Source organism: Lipophrys pholis (genome assembly GCF_963383615.2).
Source record: "Lipophrys pholis genome assembly, chromosome: 1".
NCBI lineage: Eukaryota > Metazoa > Chordata > Actinopteri > Blenniiformes > Blenniidae > Lipophrys > Lipophrys pholis.
The window spans coordinates 3332828-3360430 of NC_137635.1; the positions used below are offsets into that span (position 1 = coordinate 3332828).

Here is a 27603-nt window from a genome sequence, read left to right on the forward strand (position 1 = left end):
TTTTTTTTTCTTAGGAGCTCAAGGTTTCTGAGCACTGGGGAAATTCTAGCCTTGACTCTGGTTCAAACTGGAACTCATATCGGACTAGCTTTTGTTTTACAATAACAAATCGCTGGAAATGGGAAGTGAGCTGGTCTGAGAGATGATGAATGCAGAACCCGGGCGAATGTGATGAATTACGCTGGTGCTTGAGCTCATGTTTCCCTCTCTGTAAACAAAAATGAAGCGGACTCTCCATCATCACAGTGAAGAATCGCAAATGCAGTCGCGCTTATCTTTATTTACACGACTCTAAGCTTCCTCTGCTGGGGATTGTCCTGTCATACTTAAATGGTAAAAAAACATTTTTTTTCTAACCTCGACTTAGGGGGAGAAAAATAAAATTGGTTGTTGGGTTCCAGGGTGCCAGCTGGATCATTGAGGAAGTGGGGCATAAAGCAAACGATCCTCAATCACTGCCCCCAAGGTTTCAATGTACCGCACAGATTCAACAAGAACAAAAGGCCATTGCCAAGTGATTCACTGAGGTCTCCCTGGTTCATTTCACCATTAGCTGACACAGGCCTCAATGTTATTGGGCAATTAGACGTAATGAAAGGCTACAGAGTATTATGAAACTCCCTGCAAGCAGAGTGAACCACTCCTAGTTCATATTTGCAAATAAATATTAATGTACGGGAGAAAAGTGCTAGCAGCTGGTACCCACTTTTCCAACAGCCTACATAATGTTTTACTCAGCATTTTGTCCATTGTGGTGCTGCCGGTTGGCCTCCCGTAATCATTAAACATGTATTTGACTACTCTGGAATGGGCTCACTTGGCTGTAACCAGGTGATTTCTGTCCAGTTTTATGGAGGCTGAGTATCTCGGGGATGCAGGCCACAGTTTTTTCAGCGCCACTCCTTGGCGGGTTCATCCGCCAGCTGGTTGTCGCACCGCACCTCTCGGGTCAGCCTGAGGTCACACGGCCATTTCACACAAGTTACAAATTAGCAATAGTTTACCTCCGCTGACTGACGCGTTGGGTAAACGGTGATCTATTCCTCCTGGGGTGGAGCACGTCGATCCTTGACTCGTTACTGTAGGCCGCAGAGTAAGCTATTGGAGATGACCTCATTTGAGGAGACATGTCTGGGCATGTATGATCTCAGCCTCCATATTGACAGACCGTCAAATCCCCGACTGACTAAAGCTGCTCTGCTGATCGTCCAGTTGAGGGTGACTCTTGCATCACTTTGGTACCTTTGTACTCCAGCCTCAAGTTGTGTGTATTATATTTGACTTCTGTTTACTTTACTTTACTTTGCTTTAGAAAACCATTAAGGTAACGTACAGAGAGCTTCAGCTACAACACACACTTCAATTTGTCACCAAACGAGAAATGGACTTTGAAATTCCACTCGTACAGAAAAATGACCGTGTTCTCGTCACAAGCTTCTCTTTAGATAGAATCTGATTGAACCCTTTCTGTGTGAATTTGATCCCGAAGGTGTTGAATATTATAGCTTTACTTCAGGAATTTAAACTTGGCATCAAAATGTTACATCATCAAATCTCTGATCCAAAACTTGTCAACATCACATTACTGAGTTCTGTTGTTCTCCAATGCAATCCAGCCACGCTAAATATGACTTACTAGACTAATTCAGTGAATGTTTGTCAGTTTTCATTGTACAGCGGATGTTCAAGCTCAGTGGCTTCGCTGTAACCGAGAATGGAAAATGCTTTGCTGAAGAAAAGGGAACAAACACCGTTTATCCTACTGTAAGAAATACCAAAAAGTATCACAAACAAACCATCAATTCCAGATTAAAGTTGCTACAATACAAGTGGTTAATGCGAATATATATGGCACCAGACAAAGGTACACTCTGACATTGTATTTGGAAATGCAGGAAGCTTGGAACTTTTTGGGTTGCAGTAACACAAACTATAAAGGAAGTCATATCCAAAGAGGTTGCACTGGATCCTGGTTTCCTCATTTTGGGATTATACTCTAAAAATAGAAGACACACAACGTGAACAGTTGTTTATTGACATGGGTTTGTTGCAAGCAAAGAAATTAATTGCACTAAAATGGAAAGAGACAAAAGAACTGAGTATTGGATGTTGGATAAAGTAAATGAGGACTGAGAACTGAAAGAGGAGTATGTGCGCTCCTGTGTGTTAGTATGTCATCTGTTTGGGTTGGGGGGGGGGGGGGGGGGGGGGCACACTGCCGCTCTGGTAACACACCTGCATTCACCCGCCTTGACAACCCGCCATGCGTGTGCTACCTTCAGCTTTCATCTCCGCTCGGTTCGCTCTTCCTGTTTGACAGGAAACGGCGGGGTCAGCTGACCAGACAAACGTCGCACACCTGCAGCTTCTGAATGCACCGTTATCCGTGGAAACTCGCACTTGTTTTCACAGCAGCCAGTTATTTTGTCCCCTCCCTTCCGTGTGTGTGTGTGTGTGTGAGTGTGTGGAGGCCTCCTGCTTGCACTCGCCAAGCCACATGGTTTCCCCACATTTCATCACTCTCTCTTCTTCCCTCTGCGGGCAGGCAGTGCCAACAGCTCTTGGTGGTGTGGGACGGCTCCGAAACTTCAGAAGTCATCGGGTTCGGAAGCCAGAGCCTGAATTTCCTCCCTCTTCGCCGCAGCCCCCGACCCCACCCCATTCCTCTCCCTAACTGTCTTCACAAGCGTCTCAGTTCGTACACAGAGCGGTGTGTACTCTGCTAATGTGGACACAGTCGTCACAGGCCCCCTCCAGGGAGCCGGAGCTTGCCGAGCGATCCGCTAAACCTTAGACACTCCGCTCCCTAGACACAAAGCACGCCCCACGATACCATACGAAATCGTGCGTATGTATAATCCAGTTGAAGTGGTGGTCGTATGTCACCAGGCAGTGTAAACTAATTGTCTTGGTATGCAGAAGGTCTCAAAGCGCAGAGCTGACCTCGGTTTTACAACCATCTCTGTCTGCAGGGGCTCTTTTCTGTGAGGGTTTAGTTGTGTTTTTGTAGCAGTGAAAATAGTCTGATGTTGTGCTTGAACTTTGGATCCTCCTTTTTTTTTTTTTTCTTCTTCTTCTTTATCTTCATACGTTTCTTTTTCTGTGTGGCTGCAGACTGTTCAGACTCGACACCGACTTCGGTTGGGCCTCACATACACTCTGTGGTTTTGTCTTGAACGAAGTGTCGTCAACATGAGATCCAGTTTAAATGCACTGCAAATAAACGCTTGTAATTAAGAAGACTGAGCTCACACTTACATTTGTCTTCTTAGTAATTTTTCTTTCTTTCTTTTTTATATATATAAAGCTTTAGACAACACTTGCTCAACTGGAAATGCTTTGTGGCGGGCTGGTACAACTAAATTGCTTTCTACCCCGACCACATTTGAGCTGCCAAGCAAGGGGAAAGCACCAAACGCAGAAAACACTGCCAACACACAGCTCACTTCTTCTCAATAGTTCCACTACAAAATGTCATGAAATTTCAACCGAGTTGTGGGAAATATTTCAATACTATAAAACATTGTGTTAATACCCTCAATGCAGTTGCGATTTCAAGAAAGCATTTGTCACAAAGCTGTGTCTATAGCGGACCATCTGTTGCCCGAAACTTGAAGTAACGCCATGTGAATGATCATTAGCGCAGACGAGAGCGTGCCTAACCTTCGCTGACAGTTCAAAAGTGACCACCACGCCGTTGTGGGGGTTGTGAGCGAGTGTGATGGAGAGCCTTGGCATGGCTCGCCCCTCCCGTTGAACTCCTATCTTCCCTCGGAACACAGCCTTCTTTCACTTCTGTCACTCTGCTGATTAAAGGCCAGGGGCCCTCGGTGTGTCAGTCTGCTGCACAGCACCTTTAACAAGGCCTGTGTTTACCCGTTTCCTTCTCCACTCGGTGCACGGAAAGGTCCTAACCAGGCTCACTGTGCAAACGCATATATTCTCATGCAACGGCGTAATGATCTAGTCTGTTACAAGAGTGTGCCTTGGCGTTGCAGGCGACTTTAATCTCGCAGATATGCTTCCTGTGGTATCCGAGCCTGGAGTGTAGCATGTCGAGCAGTCTTCAAATTGCTCAGTCGATCTCGAAAGAGGTGACTTTCTTCCCTCGGTGGCACCCTATGCTTTCAAAGAACGACAAGTCTGGGCAAACATGGGAGAATAATATGCAGAGCGGGGAATCCAAAAGTGTTAAACGACGGCATAAAATCTGGAGGCTTGGGGAGGGGAGGCAGACAAATGGAGCGGCGGCGGCAGCCCTGACACATGGCCCACATTCACAGCCGCCTCCCACGTCACTGTGCTCCTCAGAGAAAAAGCCCCTTTTGTTTCCCAGAGCGGGGAGGGAGGGAGGGAGGTCTCTGGGGTGAACCGTCGCTCCGTTCCACCACTCCACCCGCCATCAAAAAATAAAAATCATAAAGAAAAGAAAAAGGGACTGGACTTCCCACCCCTGGCTGGCGTCCTCTCTACGCACTCGCCGCTTCAGCACACAAACACAGGCTCATCAGCAGAACCAGGGCCGCAGTTGTGACTGTTTTCTCCGGCTACTTAATTGGGTCAGTCTGCATTAAAGACTTCGTCAACAATGACCTTGCTGTTAATACGTGTCCTGCTAAATAGTAAACAAAGGTCTATTTAAACAATGGCTGCAAGAAAACAATATAAAATGCAGCCCCAAAGTAAACTTGTAATTAAAATTAGGATGCAATAAAGAGAAATATGGACGTTTTACATTACTATGTTTTATGTCATCCACACATCTCACTAAACACAAAAGTATTAACTGAAGGAGCATTAAAAAGTTTTTTAAACAAATTGGGCCTCAAATGTGTATTTCAGAGATGCAATGTCTTATTACAGATATAATGAAAGTCCCAAGTTCACCAGATATACTATACTACTAGTTACTATATACTAACCTGGCCAAAATATTGCGGAATGAATCATTTCATCAAACCGTAAAAAGATTTGGAGACTCAGGAGAAATTTTTTTGCACAGCAGACAAAGATAAAGGTCAGTATTTGATGCCTCTGATCTTTGGGTATTGGAAACCACCGCATGGGCCTCAGAATACCTCCAGAAATCCACGTCTGTGAAGGCAGTGAGCTGTTAAAGATACAAACTGCAAAGAGGAGGGGAACACCATCCAAAAATGACACGATCTGCTTTGGGCCAAAGCTCAGTGAAAATGCAGGCAAAACTCTTCTGTAGCTGTCTCAAGAAACTAAAGATGCTGAATCGTGATGCCTAAAGAGCAGAGGGGCCATGCAGCTTTGTTATCGGGGCACAGAAAGCCTGCATCTCTGCCGGTACAGGATTGAATCGCTGCCAATAGCGTGGATGGTTTACACATTGAGAAAGGTGCCATTATTGCTGAAATGAATACAGGAGTAGACGTCCAGACAGCATCTCTTTCAGAGGAGGCCTTGTGTAATGTTGGGACCACATACTGCATTCATCACAACAGCGTCGCTTAACGTAGAAGAGTCGGACTGGCCTGCCTTCAGTCTGGAGAGAAGTGTCCCATCCTTAGCAAAGTGAGGACTTTTGAATTTGGTAAATATTATTTAGTAACATAAATATTCTATGATTGGAAAGTCTGTTTACCTCCCTTTTACATGAGAATAATATTTATATTTGCACTTTTAAGAACAGTCTTTGCACAAAGTGCTTTACAGTAAAAATACACAAAGTCAGGCGAGACAGAGGAGATGAGCAATCATTGATGATACATTTGTAAGGATTGTGTATTTGTGAGATATGCAGGTTTGACTATAAGTCAAATCTTTTGTTGCAGATCTTAAACTGTTGGCAAACCATGTAATGAGTAATAATCAGACTTTTCAACAATATTATCCATACAATAGATATAAAGCTTCATTACTTTTTGTGCTGTTAAGGATATTTTGAGTACAATTCAAATGAAACAGGATGAAGTCAGGATGTAACTATACACTGGGTTTACTCGTACCCATACTCATCTTCCATCCGTTATAATACACCTTAAAACATCAACAAGTAAGGACACTTCAAATAACGTATTTCCAAAAGACACATTTAAAAGTGTTTATTTGTATAGAAATATGCTCGTCTTACATTACTCTGAAGTTACAAATCGTAAAAAGAAAGAATATTAACGCTATTAGCATCACAGAGTTTCTTTCCAACATACAGGAGCATAGATCTGAGATAAGCCTGACGTTACCGAGTGAAATGTTAAGCGCTTCAGTTTACCTAATAGACGTTGTGTGCATACAGCTTGTTGCTCAGTAAGGATGAAAGTAGCTCTTCCAACAGTAGAGCTACCCCCCCCCTCCACCCCCGCCCCTCATTTCTCTTCCATCCTGGACCCACGTGCTTTTAAAGAACGTCAGAGGAAAAAAAAATTCGTTCTAGTGCAGAGAATTTGTACAAACCCGCTGTGAATTCTCTCCAAAGTACAGGTAGGTTAATCAGAGTTACAGAGAAATGATTTAAAAAAAAAAACCAAAAACAGTCTCTGAGCCAACATTAATATCATTTTTCTATTTATCAAGTTGTTTTCACCCACATCCATCTTCTCTTGTTCTCCTGACACACAGGTCAGGGACTGCACAGTGGGGGGGGGGGGGGGGGGCTTCTGACCGTGCAGAATCTCCAAAAATGGGTGTTTAGCACACAAAGCTCCTGTTCAGTTTGTAGAAGACAAGTCCAGGGACGCTCACTGCATCAGTTCTCCACTTCCGTCTTCCTTAAGACTATCAGTACTGTTTATTGTACCACCCGGTGATAAACTTAAAGCCCGCTACGTCGGGGGGGGAAAGCTCAGTTTCTCTCGATTTGCTCGATGTCCAGCTCGCCACCGAGCTGATACACGTCCTTCCTCATGCTGCACAGCCCCGCCCACAGAGGCTCGCTGTCCTTCCCATTGGTCGTCCCCGGAGTCATGTCGCCAAAGTCCGTGGAGTTCCCGTCTGTGGATACGTCGCTGCTGATCACGTCCTCTTTGGTCTCGGGCTGAACGTCCTCCGGGCCGGGTTCATTCGCGGGCAAGTCGCTGCTGACGGACAGAGCGGCGTTCCTCGGGGCGGGAGCGGCCCGGCTCGACTCGCACACGTCTTCACCTGTGATTCCCGGGCAGCTCAGGCTGTGGAAATTTCGAAGTTTCTGTGGAGAAACACAAATAAGTAAACCTACCACATCAAAAACAAGTCCATCATCTTAAAACCCAAAGGCCTATAGCCAAGTTATAAATACAATCCCTCGACTGTACTTGGACAGTGTAGTTAGCGCTCGACACTGGGCAAGAACTGCTTCCAAAATAAAAGTTTTACAAGTTCTGAAAGGTGTAAAATTAGACCAGAGCAACAAGTGAGGAAGAGGGAGGCTTTATGAGGCTGTGATCAGAGGTCAACTGGAGCCAAACACCCAGAGGGCGGACATCACTCACGTCAGCCTTTCTGACTCTGCCGACTCCGAGTTGGCGCCGCACAATGCACACATGCATCTGGAAATCCCAGAAACTTCTTTAGGCAAATACACATGTGCCAACATTGCTGCAGGCGAGCCCGGCGACAGCTGTGCACGCCGGAATGAGGAGCTTTACGACGGGAGGCTTATCCAATCTGTACAGTTAATGTGGAGGAGGCAGGACAGCTGCCTCATGCCTGAGTCGCGACGGTGCCGCGGCAGAAGGACACGGGAGAATAGTGCCTCTGTGAAACCTCCCGTCATTTGTGGGCTTATGTAATGCTAAACAAGCACCCGACTGTCAGATATGCGGCCCTCGGCCAAATTTATGAACTACTGCTGCAGCGTATCAATAGATGAAGGATAAATCCACTTGAACTTCTGATTTTGCTGAGAAAAATGGAAGAAAATCCCACGAGCTTTGGTAGATTTATATTAATATGAGAAAAACGTCAAAGTTTCCCAGTAGAGCAACTGGAGCCTACAAATACTTGGGGGGGGGGGTGTTTGTCAGCACCGGGCCAGCGTCGCATTGCTGCCTTCGGGCATCAGCACCGCGGCACCTGCAGTCAGGCTCCCGGCCCAGACGGTGAGCCCAAACTGATAAGGTCAGAAGTAGCCCCAGTATTAACCAACCACCGCTCCGACTCAGGTCAGAGAAGCTGCTCAGCGGCGGAGAGTTTAATCTTCCACGGCGTCCTCGTACAACTTAATTGCGCCACGTTGGGGTCATGACTAAGTGCCGCCTGTCTTGCCTGCTTCCACCGCAGCCCATCATCCTTTCCGCCCACTGAATGAGACTAAAAAGTCTCCTCCTCCACGCTGACCTTGACTCTCAGTCGTTAAAAGCTGATCAATAGCTCATGAGGCTCAGTTGTGGCAGCGATCCACCCACTGAGCTGAATTTACAGAAATCAATATCTCTTTACCCGACACGTACCCCCCTCCCCACCCCTGTGCGACGATCCATAACCTCTGCCACAGCTGCTCTACTTCCTGACATTCACGGAGCCACGGTGAGCCAGGCGGAGGGTAGCAGTTTCTCACTGGGTAAATTACACCGCTCAGGCGTGTGTGGATGAGAGGACACTTTAGAGACACACTCAGCACTGAGGCCAATCTTTGAGTAGTAAGGTGACTTTGAATCTGGACGGGGCCACACGTGTGAAGCCTTTGAGATGAGTGGCAAGCACGCTTACACTACGATTACAAGCGACTACTTTCCACCGAGGTCTGAATTTACAGTTTAATTCTTTATGTCTTTTAAAATCAAATTCTACTTCAGTTTTGCCTTGAAAACAGCTCATTTCATCTGTCTAGAATATTATAATGCGTTTTTCCACATGTTTGCAGTGTGAAGACGCTCTTCACTGTCGGCCACATTCCTCCATTAGCACAATGGTGACAGCTGACATGGAAAGTGCGAGCCCACCACAGGGAGCGGAAAGGGAACGACGTGGGGTCCAGTGTCTTGTCCGGTTACACCTCGACACATGGACAGCCAAAACCGGAGATCTAACACCGGATCGTTGGGTTGAAGGGCAACCTGCTCCACAGTTTGACCCACAAGCTGCTCAATTTGTCACGATTTGGAAAGCCCCCCCCTCATTTCTAATTAGCAGACTCAAACCTGTAGAATTTTTGCTGTGAGGTTAAAGTGCTAACCACTCATCCACTGTGCCTCGACCTCAAATTAAAGTTCATCCATTCGACCCGCTGCAACACTGTGTGACCACAAACTAAAGTCACTTGAGATGATTTAGAGGGGAAAAAAAGGTTCTAAAATGAGACATAGTATTTGAGGCAAACATCTCTCGAGGTTTCAAAGCCTTTCTGCCTCTTTGGAAAAAAAAAAACAATGTCACAGTAGTTTCTACTTCACGTAGCAAGAGAGAACACAATACATAAATAGCAGGAAAGATCTAACAGCAACAATCTCGGCACCCCAAGATTTTTTCTGTGAAATTGTGTTTGGTCACCTCGTCTATAGCTGACCTTGTGTGTGTGTGTGTGTGTGTGTGTGTGTGTGTGTGTGTGTGTGTGTGTGTGTGTGTGTGTGTGTGTGTGTGTGTGTGTGTGTGTGTGTGGCGTCGGTCTGCCGTGTCACCACAGCACTGTTGTTAAGACACCACTGAACTCCGGGTGACTTTCTCACAGGGGCCAAGTCCAGCGCTGTGTTTATGATCCATCCGGTGCTACGTGTGAAACTGTACTAAATGTGTCTGTGTGCTTGTGGGGGCAGATGGACAAACGCCTGCCAGGAGGCGCACGCAGAAGACATGAATACAAAACTGACCCCATCAAACATGTTCTGTCCAGTAACACATTGAACAGGTCATTCTTTCCTTTCATTCCCTCCAAGTGCAAACACGTACACACACCCACATCATGGAATGTGACCCTGAGCAGGCCTGCATGAATGAACGAACGAACGAACGAACGAACGCCCGTAACGGCGCTGCCTGCAGAGACGTTTTGAGGTGTTCTGAGGGAGAACAGACACAATGGCATGACCTTAGCTAGAAGTGTTTGTTTATCCAACACGTACAGAGAAATTTCCCCCCCCAACAAAAGAGTGTAACTAGCAAATGTTATTGACACTGATGGGGCGAGCAGAGCGTCCAGCTGGCGTGACCGTTTCCTGAGGCTCTGGTGTCGAGTGCTGGACACTGATCATTTGGAACACAAGAGAGGGCTGTGGCTGTTTCAACTAGTATATAATAGTAATAGCTTGCAGCTTGCACTACTTAATGGTGTACTGCGTTATTATGATTTGAAGCAACTTTCTAGTGTTTGATTCTTTTTTTCCCTGAATGTTTCATACTAACCTGGGTCATTTTTGCCAGGTCCAGTGAAGGCCTCTGTTTGTGTGTGTCCGCTGGTCTCCTGCGTTTTACACCAATCTTCTTGTCGTTGAGGACACACGGCTGTGAGCGGCTGCGAGCGAGGCCCCCCTGTCCGCCACGGCGCTCCAGCTCCGGGGTGGAGTCGGGGGAGCTGTGTGGCGACGCCCCACGAGGCTCAGGCAGGCAGATTTGTTCATGAGAGAGGTAGAGGGGCTGTGACGAAGGCTCGGAGGAGGAGGGCATCAGGCTGGTGAATGCGGAGGGCCAGGGGAGCCGGCGGGCAAAGCCAGGCGGCTCCAGGGCGTTGGAGCGGGCCGGCAGGCTGAAGCTGGAGCTGCGCTGCATGGCCGGGAAGCCCAGCTGCATGTGTGCGACGCTGCCGCGCTGGACGCTGCCTCCACTGTGGCATCTCCTCTTTTCCACGGCTGTCCACACCCGAGAGCCTTGCGGGCGCCAGGTGGAGCGGCAACTACCGAGTTCGTCTGAGCAGGACAGGGACCGGCACTGTCGCTTGCTGGGTGGAGCGGTGGAGTGCGAGGACGCCGACTCGGCCAGGCTCAGGTCCTGCAACAAGCTGGTGATTGTGCTCGACGTAGAGCCAACATCCCAATCCCAGTGGGCCGAGCTCCTGTGCACCTCCGGCAGGACGTCCCACAGGCTCTCCAGGCTGGTCCCAACCGGCCGCTGCTGCACAGCACAGCTGTGACCCACCTCGTGCCACCGGCTTGTCTCTGCAACAGGAAGAACGCATTTAAATCAACCGGAAGAAGACTAAAATATTCCGTGCCAAATTTTGATCAGAGCATCTTGTTTTTGGGTTGTTCATCCTTACATACATTTACCAAATGAACATGCATGTATTATTGTGCAAAGTGTGTTAAGAAGGACAAAACACTCCACAACCAGAGAGAGCAGGTTGTAAACCCAGGTTCTGCGGTCATTAACAGTTTGGCAGTCTTGACATGGACAACATGGTCCATGACACGGCTCCAGTCTGGGTCAGTGCATTTGTCCCAGCATGTGTACTTTGTGTTGCCACAACTCACTGCTTTGTGTAATTGGCACTAAAAATAAATCCTGTCCTCCAGGCTTTCAGTGTCACAGTCTGTAAGCATAGCTGATTGGAGAAGGAAAAGGGAGCCCAATGTCCGACTGACGCGGTGTGCTGGAGGAAATGTCAATAAGCCCAATGAAATGACCTGACTGAGGTGGCGAGTTTTTGTTAAGATCCACAAAAGTTCTGCGTCACTGGTTTTAACGCAGCGACATGACAGGGAAGCACCTGTTAAGTGTCACAACAAAAACTCTCTTGAAATGCTGAATAGGTCAGCCAACTCTGAGTCAGACACTAAACGCTGAGGACACTGCCCACTCCCGGCATGCAAAAGGTCTATTCTTCTTCACTGGAGATAAAAATCCCCCAAATACCAACGACAATACAGGCAGGACAAAGAACAAAAGGCCTACTGCAACTGCTGCTCTCTGCCAAGACTCTGCCAGTCTTAGACTCGAGAGCTTAACGTTACTGCAAGAGCAGTTTACAGTTCATCCAGCAAACACGGGCTGTAAAGATCCTGTAAAGATCCTTCAACACGTTAAGGGCTTTTCTGGTCAGAATTTAAGTTTCACCATGAGAACAGCAGCTTGAATGCGTCGAGGAGAACCGTGCGATTCAGGGTAACGATAATCTGCTAATCTGCAATCATTGGCATTCATTTTGGAAAATAATTCCATCGGGCATGTTTTATACAACGTCATGTGAGGATCAACCAAATGCAGCTGCTCTGAAGATATTCTGCAATAAATCATGTGAAACATGACAATACAACACCGACAACAGTTAATCCATCGGTATAAAATGTGTGAGACGGGATTATGCTGTCGGGGCGCAGCAGCAGGAAACTATTGGGTTCAGGGGGATGCCTTTTCCTAATAGTGATGGGAAACTCGATTCCTTTGACTGACTCGTGGGTTTATGAGTCGTGCAGTAAAATGAACCGGGTATGTGAGTCATTTGAATCACTTGAGCATCCGCAACCTTTCCACCAGCCCACTCACCGTGCTTAATCCACAGATCTGAGGGTGGATTCAACACCTTTTTGTCTTTCTACGACATCACTCAGAAACCATCCGAGCTCGAGTGCCCACTGGGGGATAGCCGATCAAAACACGAGGTGATCGAAGCAGTGTTCACTGAACAATCCCTCCGTACCGACCGATTCAGACGGCGTGAACGACTCTTTTGTATTGAACGCCTCACGAGCCGACTGAAAGTGGCATGTTGTCTGTTTTCCTCTTTGCAGCTAGTAATCTGAAGCAGGAATGACTCAGTGAACGAGTTAATGGACGTGGTGACTCACGGGCTTGGAACGGTTCGATACTCGATCACCATTGTTTACCTGAGCTGATTTCAACTTTAATTTTTTGAGAAGAGATCTTGGTTGGAAATATTAAGAAAGGTAGAAAACTTTTTCTTTTTTTTTAAGTGTAAAACAAATTATTGCAATAAAATGTTAAGCTGAATTTATTGTAAGTAGGACAGCCGCAGATTATGTATAAAGACTTTAAATGCATTAAACTCACAAGGTAATAGTTTTGCTTTTCATTGTCTGTGGATCATAACAGAAGTTAAGAATAATATATCATATAGTGCAAAACATTAGGAAGTCTTGACATTCAAACAGAAATTGCCGTTTTCCGTGCGACAAACCACAAGTGGCATAAGAGTTTGAGGGTCGGGGGAGGGATCGCTCAATGTGGTTTCAAGCAAGTGAGATGGGTGGGGGTGGGGGTGGGTTTCTTCCTTGAACCTTCACGTTATACACACTACCGCAAATCATTACTGATGTAGAATAGCAATATCAGAACGTTGAACACGATATCAGAACAGCAATATCAGAACGTTGGTGGTAACAAGAAACAAATGAACACTCTTGTATGCAATGATGTCGGGTGGCAAACTCTTACCCATGAGTCCACAAGAGAAAAGTGCAGTCCCCTGGCTCATGGTCTGTGCCTTGAACTATGGAAATGCAGGAAAAAGATTCACTGTCAGCTCACTATAATCCAGAATATTATAGAAATGAATAGCTCGGGTGTTTCCACTCTTAACAAGCGGCAATAAATCAACTACTCCAAGTGAGAAGCAAAAAGCGATTAGCACGACAGATTTTTGTGACTGTAAAATGGCTTCTAAATGTAACTCATCTCCAGCATAAATGCCTCTGATTGACGCTCAGCCCCTCAAGCGTGATGACTTCATTTCACCAGACAGAGAGGGCAAAACCGGTGCACATTAGTGGGGGGAATTTTCCTCCACTCCGTGCTGGCAGAAGTAAAGTTTCTACAGCACGAGTCCTGATTAGAAAATGACTGTTGAGCCTTGTGGGACTCAAATACTGCCATTGAAAAGGGAAATGACCGAGAAACACAGAGATGGTTTAAAACTAAAGAAATGCCGGAATGATAATTGAAGGTTATTGTGATACAATTATCACTGATTTCATTATAATTTACTTTTGTCTTTTTGTATTTTTCACTTTGCAACAACTGAATAGTTTGTCTGACATCACTTCCTGTGACTCAACAAGGCAATGCTTATTCATCTGCTAAAGATGTGATTATAAATGACTGTGAGCTGAGAGATTTCAGCGGTGATTGAAGTCGACAACATGGGGGAAATGAAATGTGGAGCCACAAAACTGCTGGAGCCTGATGAACGTCCCACTTCAAAAAAAAAAAAAAAAAGAAGTCCTAATTTAAAGTAGCACCTTGTCGTCTTCTGCCATGACAGGCACAGTTGAAGCTTCTTGGCAAAATTGAATGTAAACACAAACTGACACATTTCGCAGAGGGAAAAGAAAAAACTAACTCTCACACAAGTAGGAAATAACATCTCACCGGGCCTAAATCCCGACGTTTGGATGTTACATCATCAGCGCCCTTTTTTTCCAGTGTTTTCTTGTAAATGATCACCATGGCAACACACATCCTTGTCCCACGCCGTTCCAGTAATGGTGAGTGAAGCCGGTGGCCATCTTGGCGGGCACGGAGTGAGCGGGCTGATTTCTCGTTGAGCTTTCGGATCGCAGCCCTCGACTCCTCCAGGAATGCGCCTCACTCCTCGGCCCGATCCTGAGCAGGCACACAAAGATGAGCACACGGATTAGAATTCAGCGCATTTCAGACATTCTGTCGACCATATAAGTGCAGAACAATCCGGATGGATCGAGGAGGACAGATCCCCTGGGTGAAGGCCCACAAAGACATCATCAATGCAAAAGTAAAGCCCCCCCCCCCCCCCCCCCCCCAAAAAAAAGGAATTTAAATCCAATACAAATCCCCTCATGTTTTATAAAAGTTGCTAAAAAAGAATCTCAGTGTGGAAAGTGAATTGATGGGAGTCAATCCAGCCTGTGTATAGCAATGCTTTGCGCTCCGTGCTGGCCTTAGCTTGTTGCTTTACAGAGAAACTTCTTGGTATGAACTCGCTGTGCGACATGTCTCAACATGTTCTCCCTGTACATTGATGGGGTTTCCCCGGGATCTCCAGCTCACAGTTAAAATACAGGCAGCTCAGCTCAGTTTTTTAGCAACGGCGACTGAGCTGTCGGTGTGCGCATGTGTCTTTCTGTGTTCCCCTCTAACCCTGTGTTGAGCCGGGATAGGCACAAATCCCTCCTTAGTCTGGATAAATCAGGGACAGAATTATATGAATAGCGGTTTAATACTCATTTTCTTGGTTTAGACCATTTATGACTACTTGGCAAATATTTATGCGTCAACACAGAGTTTGACCAAGCAAAGGCCACCTAAATTATTTTAGATAGTAACAATTTGGTTGAGTCTGTTGTTGTCTTCCTCACTTTAACACAGCTTTTTTAAATGTGTGGTTGTTACACTGTGAAGCCAGTCTGACCACAGCTTTAAAAAAAAAAACAAAAAAAAAACACGAAGCCCTTTTCAGCACTACAGTACCTTTCATTTCAACACCAAAGAGAGGACATAACCACAAACTCACACATTTGAATCCTATTTGTGTTCAGCTAAGCAAGCAAGATAAAGAAAGGCTGTGTATAAAAGCTTTTACCTTAAATTTTATAACTGAAATATTTGATTTCCAGCCTGCTTTCATGATAAAATTAGTGTTAAGGCAGGCAGATGAGAGGGATCTGGGTGGATCATGCATCAGTTGCGATTATATCTACTATGACAATTTGATATTGAAAAAGACACGTAAATGAACAATCAGATAGCATGTTGTTGTTTCATGAGCGTCTCGCTCAATGTTTACAAAAGTGGAAAAATACACACTGGAACTTGAGGAGTTCGGTGAGGTTGACATGATGTCTTTTTTTCCTGCTCTCAAGTGAAGAAGGAAACATTCCCACCATGTTGACTGACGCCGACTCGCCTATGTTGTCATGTGGCAGCCATAACCTTAAAATTACATTTTCAAATTTTCACTTCCACATCTCTTTCTCGCTGGCATGCCAACAAAAGTGGAACTCTATATTTGTTTTCTTCTTCCGTGTTCATGTGAAGGAGAGCTCGAGTTTCCTCAAAAGTGTTGTACTCCGAGCCTCACGGAGAGGAATAGAGCAAAGTCAAAGTTGTGTAATTGAATCCTCAGGGGCTGGCTGGGAATAGCTGACCTTGCGGTTATTAAAACAACACTCTTCACTTGAATGCTGCACAACGATTACAGTAAAACTGCTGATTAGCCAGGGACAAATATCTATATAATTGTCGCAGAGGATTTCGCTGCCACCGTTAGCTGCTGAGATTATTTCTGGTAGGGCTACGGGAAACGGAGGGAAGTGGACACAGGAGAGTCCAGTGATGCCTTCAAGGTCAGAGGGACAAAACAACTGCAGGCGCAGAGAAAGGGACACAAAAAAAAAAAACAACCCAGAGTGTACGTAAAACAAAAGAGCGCTCTGTGCAGAAGACACGACACCGTGGGAAACAAAAGAGGCGACAGCAGAGGTTGCGGGTGGTAGGGTGGAGTGTGTGTACAGTGGTGGGTGGCGGAGGACACTGTCACAAGACCCTGTAGTCGCTGACATAGTGGGGTTGGTGTTGATTTTGATTAACTTCCACATCAAGAAAACAACCTTAAAACAAATTTGAGTGAACAATGACACTGGTTTGCCAATTTTAAAGGTTCAAGACATGAGATATAAGCATGTTATGATGCAGTGTTGAGTCTATTATCTTATTGTTGAGCGTTTTAATACTAGATAATTGTTAGACCACAGCAGCTGTGCCCGTTTTCTGACCCTCGCTCCTCACAAATGACATATAGTCTTAATAACGGATCCGTTTGTACCACCTCAGTTGCCCCTTTGTGCCGGCTTTGGAGGTAAACACAGAGAGGTAACAGAGGTGAGACGCTGCATTTGATGGGAAGATGAGCTAACACAGTGAGAGTACACACACATAATAGAGTTGTGTGCTGCGCTCGTGACACGAGGAGCCGTTGGCCATTAAAAAAATAACACCCAGGACGGTCTTGACTCGGTACAGAAAAGCAAACCTGACAGAGGGCTGCATATGATACGAAGGATCACCAAAACTAACTAACTCCCTCTTGATAAGATTAGATTTTATTTCTGGCAATTGATACCCCCTACATGCTGGTCATTTACCTCGTGGCCTGTGTCAACAGAACAGATCAGATTAAAGTTGGGATCTGGACTAGGTCATGTGAGATTACACAGTGAATGGCCACGAACCAAATGGATCTGTGCTTCGCCACAGACTTGATTCGGGTGTGCTCAGGGAGAAGAAACAGTTTGTTAATTACAGCTTGCTGAATGATGGACATGAAAGGTATTGATCAAGAAAGAATTAAGGATACACAAAAATGGTCTTTGTCATTCCTTGAATGATTGGAAAAATACCTGCAGTAGTTTGAAATTTGAGATTTCAACTAACGAAGTAAACAAGATCCCTGAGACGCAATCTGTTTAATTATCTTTTATTAAGCTTGTGCATTTAAGACCATAAATCTGAACTGTGTACTTAAATAGGGTGAGGTTTATAAGATAATTATGAACATTCCTCTGCTCCATGACATAAGTTGAACACACTATCGTAAAAGCGTAACGTGGCCCACAGCCTCTGGGAACATTTCAAGCTCCTGTCAGTTCGTAAATAAAACTCAGACTGAAAATGTCTGGCAGAGAGAAAAAGAAACTAGCTTGTCGTTCAGAGAGAGAGAAAAAAAACCAACCTGTAAAGTTGATGTAAAGAGTTCCAGCACTTGCTGGAAACACCCTCATAATACGCTTGTATTGAAAATGGAGCTTTAAATCGTCCAAAGGAGGTGTCGAAACTTTCTGCCCGAAAGGTGCCACTCCCCTTCTGATGTCCGAACCCGAATCACCCCGATAACCACGCTGCCGGTCTGGAATCAGTGAGAACCTCCCGATAGCACTTTATCTGAGCTGGGACAGCAACCACCATGACAACTGAGAAGTCTAATCTCCACAGAGGGGAAGAGCGTTACAGGACGTTTCCCTCGGACGTGGCTTTCCATCACATGCAAACAGGCAGTTTTCTGTCTGCGGCAAAGTCTGCAGTGACAGCAAACCTCCTAGAAGACAACAGAGGCGCAGCATTGGGCGAGCCGATGGAACCCCCCATGCTTCCTCTGTGGTCACCGCAACCCTTTCCAACGCCGCTAGCTTTTGGAGTGTGCCAGAAACGGCGAGCATTCACGCGACACAACCGAGATAGGACCGGAGAGGAAACCGCAGAGTGGATTGGGTCAAGTTAAAGCTGCCAACAGTTTTAAACTTAGCTCAAACATATTTTAAAAGCTGAGCTACAGGAGAATAAATTATGTTATTGTTTTTTTTAAGGCTCGTAAATTGTGGTTAAGTCCAGACAATTAGCTTAGCCGTTACAAACTGCTGTCACCCCATAAAACCCTGTTTCCCCATTTGAGCAGCTTTTCCATACATTGCTCAGACTGTAATCCCATGGTTAGGCCACCATTACACAGGGATTTGGCAGCTTTGTGTCCGACTGACAGTCTAAAGCTAATACTAATCCATTTTATTTTAACACTTGACAGCGTGTGGAAAATGACATAGTTTAACATTGTTGTCTTAACTTCTTTAAACTGAATAAGTCACTTGATCGCCACTTTCTTTTCTTAACTAATATGACAAATCACCATAAAGTAGTACAGTACTGCTTAATTTCCCAGACATGCCTGGAAGAATAGCAGTCCGACGTTCACCCTGCTCTCAAACATCCCAGGATTGTGGTTGTCTGAGCATCTGCTGAGCATCTGAGATGGTCAGACATGAAACTTAACTGGCAAGTTTGAAACGATGAGGTAAAACACGGCAGTCGTCTTCGACAAGAACGTCCCCTCAAAGAAAATTGGCATGTTCTTAAAAAAACTTGTTTTCCAGAATCTTGTTGGCAACGACGGCCTGCATCTCATAAAGTGAACGTTGGATCCCTGGGGGAACTCTGAGCACTTCTCCCGATCATAATGGCGGGTGTGTTGCCACAGCACGTGTCATACAGCAGTGATTTGACTGACAAACGTAAAAAACCAGTTTGCAGCAACTCGACTGTGAAACTTTTAGATTTTACAAACTAATGTTGGTGTAGTCATTAATTTGGGCCAACAAAGGGCAGGTGCCACCGCGCACTGTCACAGCTCGGAGACTGAAAGGAAATTTATGAATCACATTGTGGCGTGCGGGCCGGCCCACAGCTGTCTGCGCGTTCACAGAAATTAGGCTATGTCAAACAGGAGGCACGGTCTACATTGGAAGCAGCCAGTGAATAGTCAGAAATGAGCATGGCTGAAGGCTTCAATAGTAGTTACCGAGCTCAGTCGAGGGCCTGGGGTACAGCCAAGGTCTCACAAGCATGCAGCTGCCCACTTAACATAAACACAAAGGCTCAGCATGGCTATGCATGGCCGCCAAGGAGGCCTACGTTTTAAAGCAGGCCTGCTGTTTAATTATCTCATACATAATCACTTGCACTGTAGACATTTGTCCAGAACAAGAGCTTTGTTGAGCTCTCTAATCAAGGCTTTCAACAAACCTGTCCAAGTTAGAGAGAAATGGCGTCCTCCTGAATGCTTAATCGAACAAAGTCTCTTAATTACAGAGGGCTGAAGACACAACGCCCACGGCAGAATGACATTGCACTTTAATAGACCAAAATAATTCACATGGAGAGGCGCCATTCCAACCAAATTAAATATGAAATTAAAAATTTGAGGCTAGAAAGTTCCTATCATTCTCCTTATCGGGTTGTAACAGTAGCGCTGGCATTACACATCTTCTCAATGTTTGTTTTTAATTTTACGTCACACAGACAAGAAATGAGCGATCATCCACAGGCCATGACAGGGAGCCTTTTGTGTTCTGCAGTTCAAGTAGTTCAACAGTTTTTCCGATGAGTTTGTGAGCCCTCCAGGTGTGTGCCTCTCCGTGTCTGAAGAAAAGGCCCTGAAAACTGAGCTGGTCCAAGTAACCAGCACAAACAGTCCTTAAAGCCCCTTTTTTTTTTTTTTTTTTCTTTTCCAAAATCCCTCATGAAAGGGAAATGAGTTCGGCAAAGAAATTGGTGTGACGAGAGCTCACAGAATGTTACACACAGGCTACAGAGCAAACAGGTTTTTGTTTTTTTTTAACGGCAGAAAGGCCACAAGCTGCTGATCAGACAATTACAAAAAATATATATGTATACATGCAGAAAGTGAAGTAGCACATCTGTTATTCAGAATTGACACTCCTCCACATTCAAATATATGAAAGTTTGTGCCTCTTATGAACTTTGGCAGGTCTGATTATGGCCATGGGACACTGCAGGAGTTCAGGTTTGACAAGTTCTTGTGTTCATGATCCTGATGAGCACTTAAATTGCAGAATCTGTTGGGTTGTGTGTCAGCCAACTCTGACTTCACACCTGAGGGTAAGGTTGGCTCTATTAAGATAAGACAACAGCATTCCAGTTCAAGGCACAATCTGTCACCTGAGGTGTCCTCAGAGATGTTTATATTACATCAAGTAGTTGGCATGGGGGGGGGGGGGGGTATTTATTTATTGGATTTGCCTGTTTGTGGCCTGTCGTGCCATGCACACCATGCATGCATGAAAATCCCTTCTGGGATGAGAGTGCCTGGAATATAGAGCTAGTTTCAAATTATATGATCTCAATTCAAAACAAGTAGGGGAAAGAAACTGTGCAAAAGATCATGAGCTTCAATGACTCTGCCTGCTTTATGTTCACTTGGTGTACACATTAGACACAGACGTCTGGATAAATATTGAGACCAGTGATAATCAACTCACCAATAAAGGGTCATATCACATTATATCTATAAAGCAAGTGAATGACACTGCAGACAAAATACCAAGGAGGAGGCTTGTATGCCTGTAATAACTCGGGACAAAACAAAGGAGACAACAGCTCAGGAACTCCACATGAGGAAAAGTTGCTAGGCTAAGCAATTCAAGCTCTTTGTAGTTTCCCCCACTTTGTCGCAGGTCATTTATAATCGCATTAAAAAGTCTCAAACGCAACTTTGAGAAGACAGGGGAGCATCACACGTCAGACTTTAACTACTGAGACAAAAGTTAGCTCGCTTCATGAAGTTATTATCAAACGAGGAAGAAAGAAAAAAAAGAAAACGCCACCACTCACAAGCATCACGGTGAGAGTCTCGGGTCTCCTCACAAGCACAGGGCAGAGGGTTAGTTTGGTCTGACCATGTTGTTTTGTTGTAGTTAGAAGACAGCGGCTCCCCTCACGTCCTGCAGCTCCTGCGAACTACAACATCCCAGTGAGCTGCACTACTGTCCAACTACACGCTAATGAGCCTCCGGCTACACACGCGACGCTACCACTTCCACGAGGAGGGGAGGGGGGTCGCGCTGTCTAACAACTAACATGTAACACTTCTGCTTCTTTTTAGATTAACTTATTTCCACTTCGTTCCCTATTTATTCTTTATTTTGTATTTACCTGAAGTTATAGTTTGGAGTAAGTAATGGATCCACCGCAAGAGGTTTGTGTAAAATACACCCCCACCGTGCTTAGTGACAAGTGGGCCAATCCACCTTGCAGTAATGAAAAGTAATCAGTTTTGAGCTACACACACACACACACACACACACTAGAGAAGAACTTTTACAACACACAGATGAGTAATGTGATATCTCACTAACTGAGTGTGATCTGCAGACGAACCGTGGGAGTAAAATACAGCACGTTAAATATACATGGTTTGGTCCAACCGTCTCATACATCTTCAGTCTGTTTTCTTGATTATTAAGATCCGTTGAGTGATTTTCTGTTAGATGACTGTTCTTGTTTAATTGTTCTAATCTTTTTAATTATTGTCAGCTTATAAAGAAGTTTTTAAACGTTGTAAACAATCATGAAGTAGTAGGCCTTTTCTATTCTGTTATTCATGTTGGTTCTCACGCCTGTTTTTATTTAATGGATATGTCACTATTGCGTTAAAAAACAAGACAATACCATTTATTAGATGTTAAAGAAAAATCCTTATACAATTTATTATCATATTGTTCAGTAACGACAAATCTTGTTGACAGTGCAAAGAGAATGAATAGAATAAAAATACAGAAGAATAAATGAATAGTATGAATCATATTATAGAGAATGGGGGATTGTTAAGCATCACGTTTAAGTGGAAAGGGCTGCTTTGTGGAAGAACCTGTTTTCCTTTGAGTTGTTGAAGTTTCTTAGACGTATAACATTGTAAGAACCCCGTTTATCTTTCAGAACGTTTAAAGTTTGTTTTGGTACTGTATGAAATGACAAACACTGCCACCATTACTTAGGCAGAGGGCTGTACTTGAATGTAAACTTGCATTTGGAATGTCAGTTATGTATATATTTGGATATATCTGTTGTGTACTACAGTGGGTGCAAATAATAGGTACTTAGAAGAAAATCTAATTAATCCTGTACAAAAAATAAAACACTGCATGCTTCAGTTCTGTATGAAATCATAGTATAGATTGGGTAAAAAAGTGGTTGCAATGTAATTAATTGGTAATGTGACTAAATCATATCCATGATAGTAATAACAGATCAAATTTACTCATGTAGCCTATAGTAAAACTGCAAAACAATGACATTTCAGTCATGAAGTTCACCACTGAAATAGATCAATATATTTCAACAGTCATGCCCCATCACGTACCGAGAGCTCAATAATTTGTTGGTGCTGAAGTTCACACTGGGCCTCACAAGGGTGGGGAGCCGAGGCTCACCCCTGGCAGACTCTTTTGTTAATCAAGGGGTAACATCTGTTGTGTGACTCTAATCTCCCCCAGACTGTCCTCCTCGGTTTTAGACTGTCTGTCTTTTGTGTTCCAGGACACCCAGGATTTGTCTGCTCCATGATGTGGGTGACAGTCTGGGGAAGGGGGGGGGTCACAAGTTGTTTTACAAAAACTTCATCGGTTGAGGGATCGCAGGAAGGCACGGAAGATATATCAACAATTTTGTATTTCCCACTTTTAGGGGAGCAGATGATATACACAGTTTGTGACCACAGGGATTAGAGGTCTGCAGCTCAACAAGTTTGGCAGTGTATTGTCACTTTCACAACCATAGGGGGCAGTATCCACCAATCGTAGTGTAAGGAGAAAAAAGCAAAATAATATCACGGGTTCTAAATATATCATGCAGTATAAACTTTGGTTTTTGTGGTATTATGTGTTCCTCTTTGACATTTTTATTTAACTGCAGCCAACATATGGTTGATAGAGAATAGGAAGTGTTGTTGAAGCTCTCAGAGCTGAGCCCCCATGCAGAACACAGTACTGTATGCCATCTGTGGTTCACACTGGCTGGAGACAGATGGCTAAAGGACTCCCGTTACAGGAGCCATCCCTTCTCAACTTTAATGAACAGTTAATCCACCCCATTACTAATAAACATTTGTCATTACCACGGATGTGGCACCAGTGTTTTGTAAACACTTAAGGAATAATTGAGCTCTGCGCATACGGTTCCAAACAAAATTAGAATTATACATTAGAAATTAAATTTATATGTTTGTTGGAGTTTGTTGCAGTTTGTTTTCCAACTATGACAACCGGCACTAATATTAGAAATGTCAACAACAGGGTGAGAAGTCTAGTGTCTGTTGGTGACCTTCCGTTAAAGGCAAAACACTGACACCATTTGTCAAAATGCAGAAGTACACGAGTTTTAAAAACAGAGTTTCTGCAGCATGTTGATGGCATTACGTTCTCATTTTACCAGGTGGGACCCAGGACCTACAGGCAGCACATGAAAAGAGCACATGGCCTCCATATAACTGCATCTAAATTTCACTGCCTCTCATCTAGCCCAGTAATCCTTTCCTGTAATGTTTGTAGCGGAGTTAATTGAACTGGCACATCGCTGCAGGCTTTGAGATCCCTTCTAAGAATCTCTGGAGTGATGTTTTTGCCAAAATATGCACGTTGCTCAAACCTCTACAGCATCTGAAAAGGCGTGCAGCTGTTCATCAGTATGTGTGACTGAGGTATTAAGAAAGAGAACAATTCTGTTATTGTTCACATGTTGAAGTAATGGCTATTTAAAAAAAATCCAACTTTTTCAGAGTTGATTATCAAATGAAATGTACATTTTATTCCTCCGTATTTTTTTTTAATGGGAGGTGACAGCAGTAGGAATAATAAACACACACTGTAGTACTCTTGTGCTTTACACACACACTAAAAATGGCATTTAAAAGCAAATGCTGCATTAAAAGTACCCTAAAATACTGAAAATGCATCCAAACATTAAATTAACTTTTATTGTTGATGCTTAGACAGCTTCTCTGTTATTTCTTAGCTTGATCTCACACAAACTTTACCTGATATATATAATAAAATCAACTCAATGCACTTTGAATTGCTTTGTGCCTGAATGGTGATAATTGAATCAACCTTCTTTCTTTACATTACTTTATTACTTAGCAATGTATCAGTGGAAAAGGTATTTTAAGACTCCATTATACATGTTGAACTTTCTTATTCCAACATGCTAAAAAATGGAAAGATCAGTACAAAGTGAAATCTTACTTTGAAACGATTGTAGCCACACAATACGCTTGATATTCAGTTAAATTAGCGTTAATAGACATGATTTGAAGGCAGTAATGGGACTTCATGGTCTCCAGTCGGTTATTTATTGAGACGGAGTTGCTCTCAAGTCATTTCATTTGCTTTGATACAGTGAAAACAAAGACACATTGTCGCTGCTACAACAAAGTCATTTCTGTTTGAACATTTCAGAGACGGAGTGTGGATTTTTTCTAAACAACTTTTTTTTTTTTTGTCAGGTGAGTTGTCTTGGAAAAAAAAAAAAAGTACTGATAAGTTTAATGTTAACAGGACAGCTATAATAATTTACAATTTGCTCATAAGAAGTGCTTTCAGTTTCATATACAAAATACAGTACATTGATTTCATAGACCTCTGCTGGATGTATCAGCGTTGGACAGTTTGTGCTGTTTTGGTTGTTTCTGCTCTTTGGGAGTCGCTCCTCTGGTCCTCCATGTAGGCCTGCACAGACCTCCACAACGCCCTGATGTTCCCCTCGCCAAAACCCGTCGCCCCTCTTCGCTCTATCAGCTCCAGGAAGAAGGTGTCCTCATTGAATATGGGCTTAGTGAACACCTGGAGAAGGTACCTGGAAACAGAAGAGCCAGGTGAGGGGGACTCTGCTTCAGCGTCGATGACCTGAAACTGTGAAACGTAACCAAGTTCAAATTAAAAATGAGCTCGGAGGCGTTTTCTTCTCTGGCAGAAAGTAACGCTGGTTACCTTCTGTCTTCACTGGATATCATCTGAGATAAAGGGCCCTGGCGCAGGTCAGTATCCAGGAGAATGCCATGCCGTGCCAGCATTTGGGGGCTGTGTCCTGCTTCCTCTATTTCCTGCTGTTTTCCCACCTGTCACAGGGAAAAACAACAAGACGTGTGAAACAATTCCTAACCGAGGCAGTTTTCAAATATGCCATCAATCACGCAAGTCAAAATCAATTCTATATTAGCAGTGCTGCTAATTAAAAGCCCAAAACATAAAAGTCGTCAGTAACAGAGCTCTTTGTCTTCAGTCATTAGTTACAGACTTTGCTCAAGGGCCGACTGATACAAAAACGGGCTCAGTGTTCGTTCTGCTTGGTGACGTTACAACCTTGAAAACACTGATATGCTGCTGGGGGATGTTTGGGAAAACACTGAGTCGGGTCTTAAATTTCACAGAAAGAAAAACACAAAAATCCTACAGGGGCGGCTTGATTGTGCAGTGGTCAACACTGTCGCTGCATAACAAGATCTGGGTTTGAATCTGAGCCCGTGTAGGTTGCATGTTCTCCCTGGGCCTGAGTGAGGATGCATTGTACTTGTTTACGGTGTAAAGTGGGTTTGATTGGGCCCAGGTGAAAGCGGGTACAGGATACAACTCTAATCACACATTACATTCCCTGTGTCAAGCCGAAGAAAGGACCATTGCAGGAAAATACAGGAAGTGAGACATGCTGGGAAAACAAACATTGCGCTCTCTGGCTTCTTTAGAAATGTACCCTGGTCATGTATATTATAAGAATTACAAACCTCTGTGTAGTAGGTCGGAGGGGGAGAGAAAAACTGGACTCCAGCTTCGGCCATTGCATGTGCAGTGGAGGCGATGTTTTTGGTGTACAGCCCGATGTGCTGGATCCCTGGAGACCTGTGCTCCTGCAGGAAGGTGTCCACCTGGTTCCTGCCTGAAATGAGGGAAAACACTTAAATTATGCATGCAAACACAAGATATTTGGGAACTAAATCCTCTGCAAGAAGGTGTGGATGTTCCTACCTTGCACAGGCAGCGATTCTGCGATAACAAACTTGCAGTCGGGCTCTTTCTTGTCCACAGAGGGAAGAATGATGCCAGCCTTGCTACATTTCCAGTACTCCATGGCGGTGAGTCGGAGTCCAACACCTTCTTGGTCGATCACAAAACCTTCGTCTATGTCTTCATTTCTACAAGAGCAAACAGTCCTGATCATTGCCACCATGCTGATCAGTAAATATGACATCATCAGTGCACACAGGAGTGCTTGAAGAAGTTCCTCACCCGTCAATGAAAAACCTCTGAAAGCCAAAGAGCTTCTCGTACCACCTCATGACCTGGTGGGTGGTTCCCCTCGGGCTGGCGTAAGTGACGTGATCAAAATGTGTGACGGGACAAGTTGGGTCCTCTTCTTCCGAGCTCCAGCCGCTTCCCGTGACGTCGAACCCGGGCAGAAAGGGTCCGTCATACCTCGTCCTGTCAATCAGCGTGTGACACACGTTCCCCACCACGGACCTGAGCACCGAGTAGGTGACGAGACCCTTCTCGTCCTGGACGGTGGTGGGAGGCACCAGGAAGCTGCAGCCCAGGCGGCTGAGAACCTTGAACGACCTCTCCACATCCTCCACCTCGAAGCACACGTTGCTCACCGTGTCCACGGAGTGATGCGGGCCGACGTCGTACAGACACTCCGAGGGGTTACCGTGCGCGCGTTTCCCCGCATCGGACCGGTGCGGAGCGACCGCATCCGGGAGTCGTTCATTCAATCTCACGTGACCAGGGTGACCGGGTCGCTGACTGACCACGAACACCGCCGCTCCCTTCCGGAACGCCAGCTGCGTGGAGCGCTCGGTCAGCCGCGTCGCGAACAGATTGAACTTCAGCTTGGACACCAGGTCGCTGGCGATCTTCTCCACGTTTGAAACGTGGAGAGAAACGTGGTGTAACCGGCTCAAGAAAACAGCCATGTTCGAACTCGAGTGACGTTTTGACAGGGAGAGGCGTGGCCTCGAACCACGCGCTCCAAAAGACCAGTGATGTAACGTAGAGGACAACGACGATAATCTGCATAATCCGAGTTTGATACAAAAAATATTAATCAGTTACGTTCTGTCACCAGTTGTCTGCCTAAAATACAAAAAACAGTGACTTATTTATTTATTTATTTATTTATTTATTTATTTATTTATTTATTTATTTATTTATTTATTTATTTATTTATTTATTGACTTACTTACTGATTTACTTGTTCTCTCACAGGCGCACATTTTCCGTTTCCTCCTAAATTATTTATTTAGGTACATTCATTGTAATAAATGTTCTGTCTATTACAATATATTTTGCGCTTTTGTTCTCTTCTCAGAACTCCCTCCTCACAAAATGAGGAATTCCGATTTAATCTCAGAATTTTCTGGAAAAAATAAAAAAAATCTGAACTCCGAGATCCGGTATTCTCATA

General features: G+C 44.6%; 2 protein-coding genes across 3 annotated transcripts; both read right to left on the bottom strand.

The window, feature by feature from the left end:
• Window positions 1-6056: 6056 nt before the first annotated feature.
• fam53b (family with sequence similarity 53 member B) lies at window positions 6057-21186 on the bottom strand. Its single transcript, XM_080459683.1, has 5 exons — window positions 20986-21186; window positions 14200-14433; window positions 13267-13321; window positions 10282-11030; window positions 6057-7150 (listed from the first exon to the last, which is right to left on the bottom strand). The coding sequence occupies exons 2-5, from the start codon at window positions 14287-14289 to the stop codon at window positions 6809-6811; spliced, it is 1236 nt and encodes a 411-aa protein (XP_080315809.1). The 5' UTR covers window positions 14290-14433; window positions 20986-21186; the 3' UTR covers window positions 6057-6808.
• Window positions 21187-23930: 2744 nt separating this feature from the next.
• Window positions 23931-27141, bottom strand: hpdl (4-hydroxyphenylpyruvate dioxygenase-like). Of its 2 annotated transcripts, none has more exons than XM_080460453.1 (5): window positions 26430-27141; window positions 26169-26335; window positions 25928-26079; window positions 25137-25264; window positions 23931-25002 (listed from the first exon to the last, which is right to left on the bottom strand). In XM_080460453.1, exons 1-5 carry the CDS (start codon window positions 27110-27112, stop codon window positions 24801-24803), a joined length of 1332 nt encoding a protein of 443 aa, XP_080316579.1. In that variant the 5' UTR covers window positions 27113-27141; the 3' UTR covers window positions 23931-24800. The 2 variants fall into 2 exon arrangements, with proteins under 2 accessions (XP_080316579.1, XP_080316580.1); XM_080460454.1 differs by having other exon boundaries at window positions 24472-25058; window positions 26430-27120.
• Window positions 27142-27603: the final 462 nt, after the last annotated feature.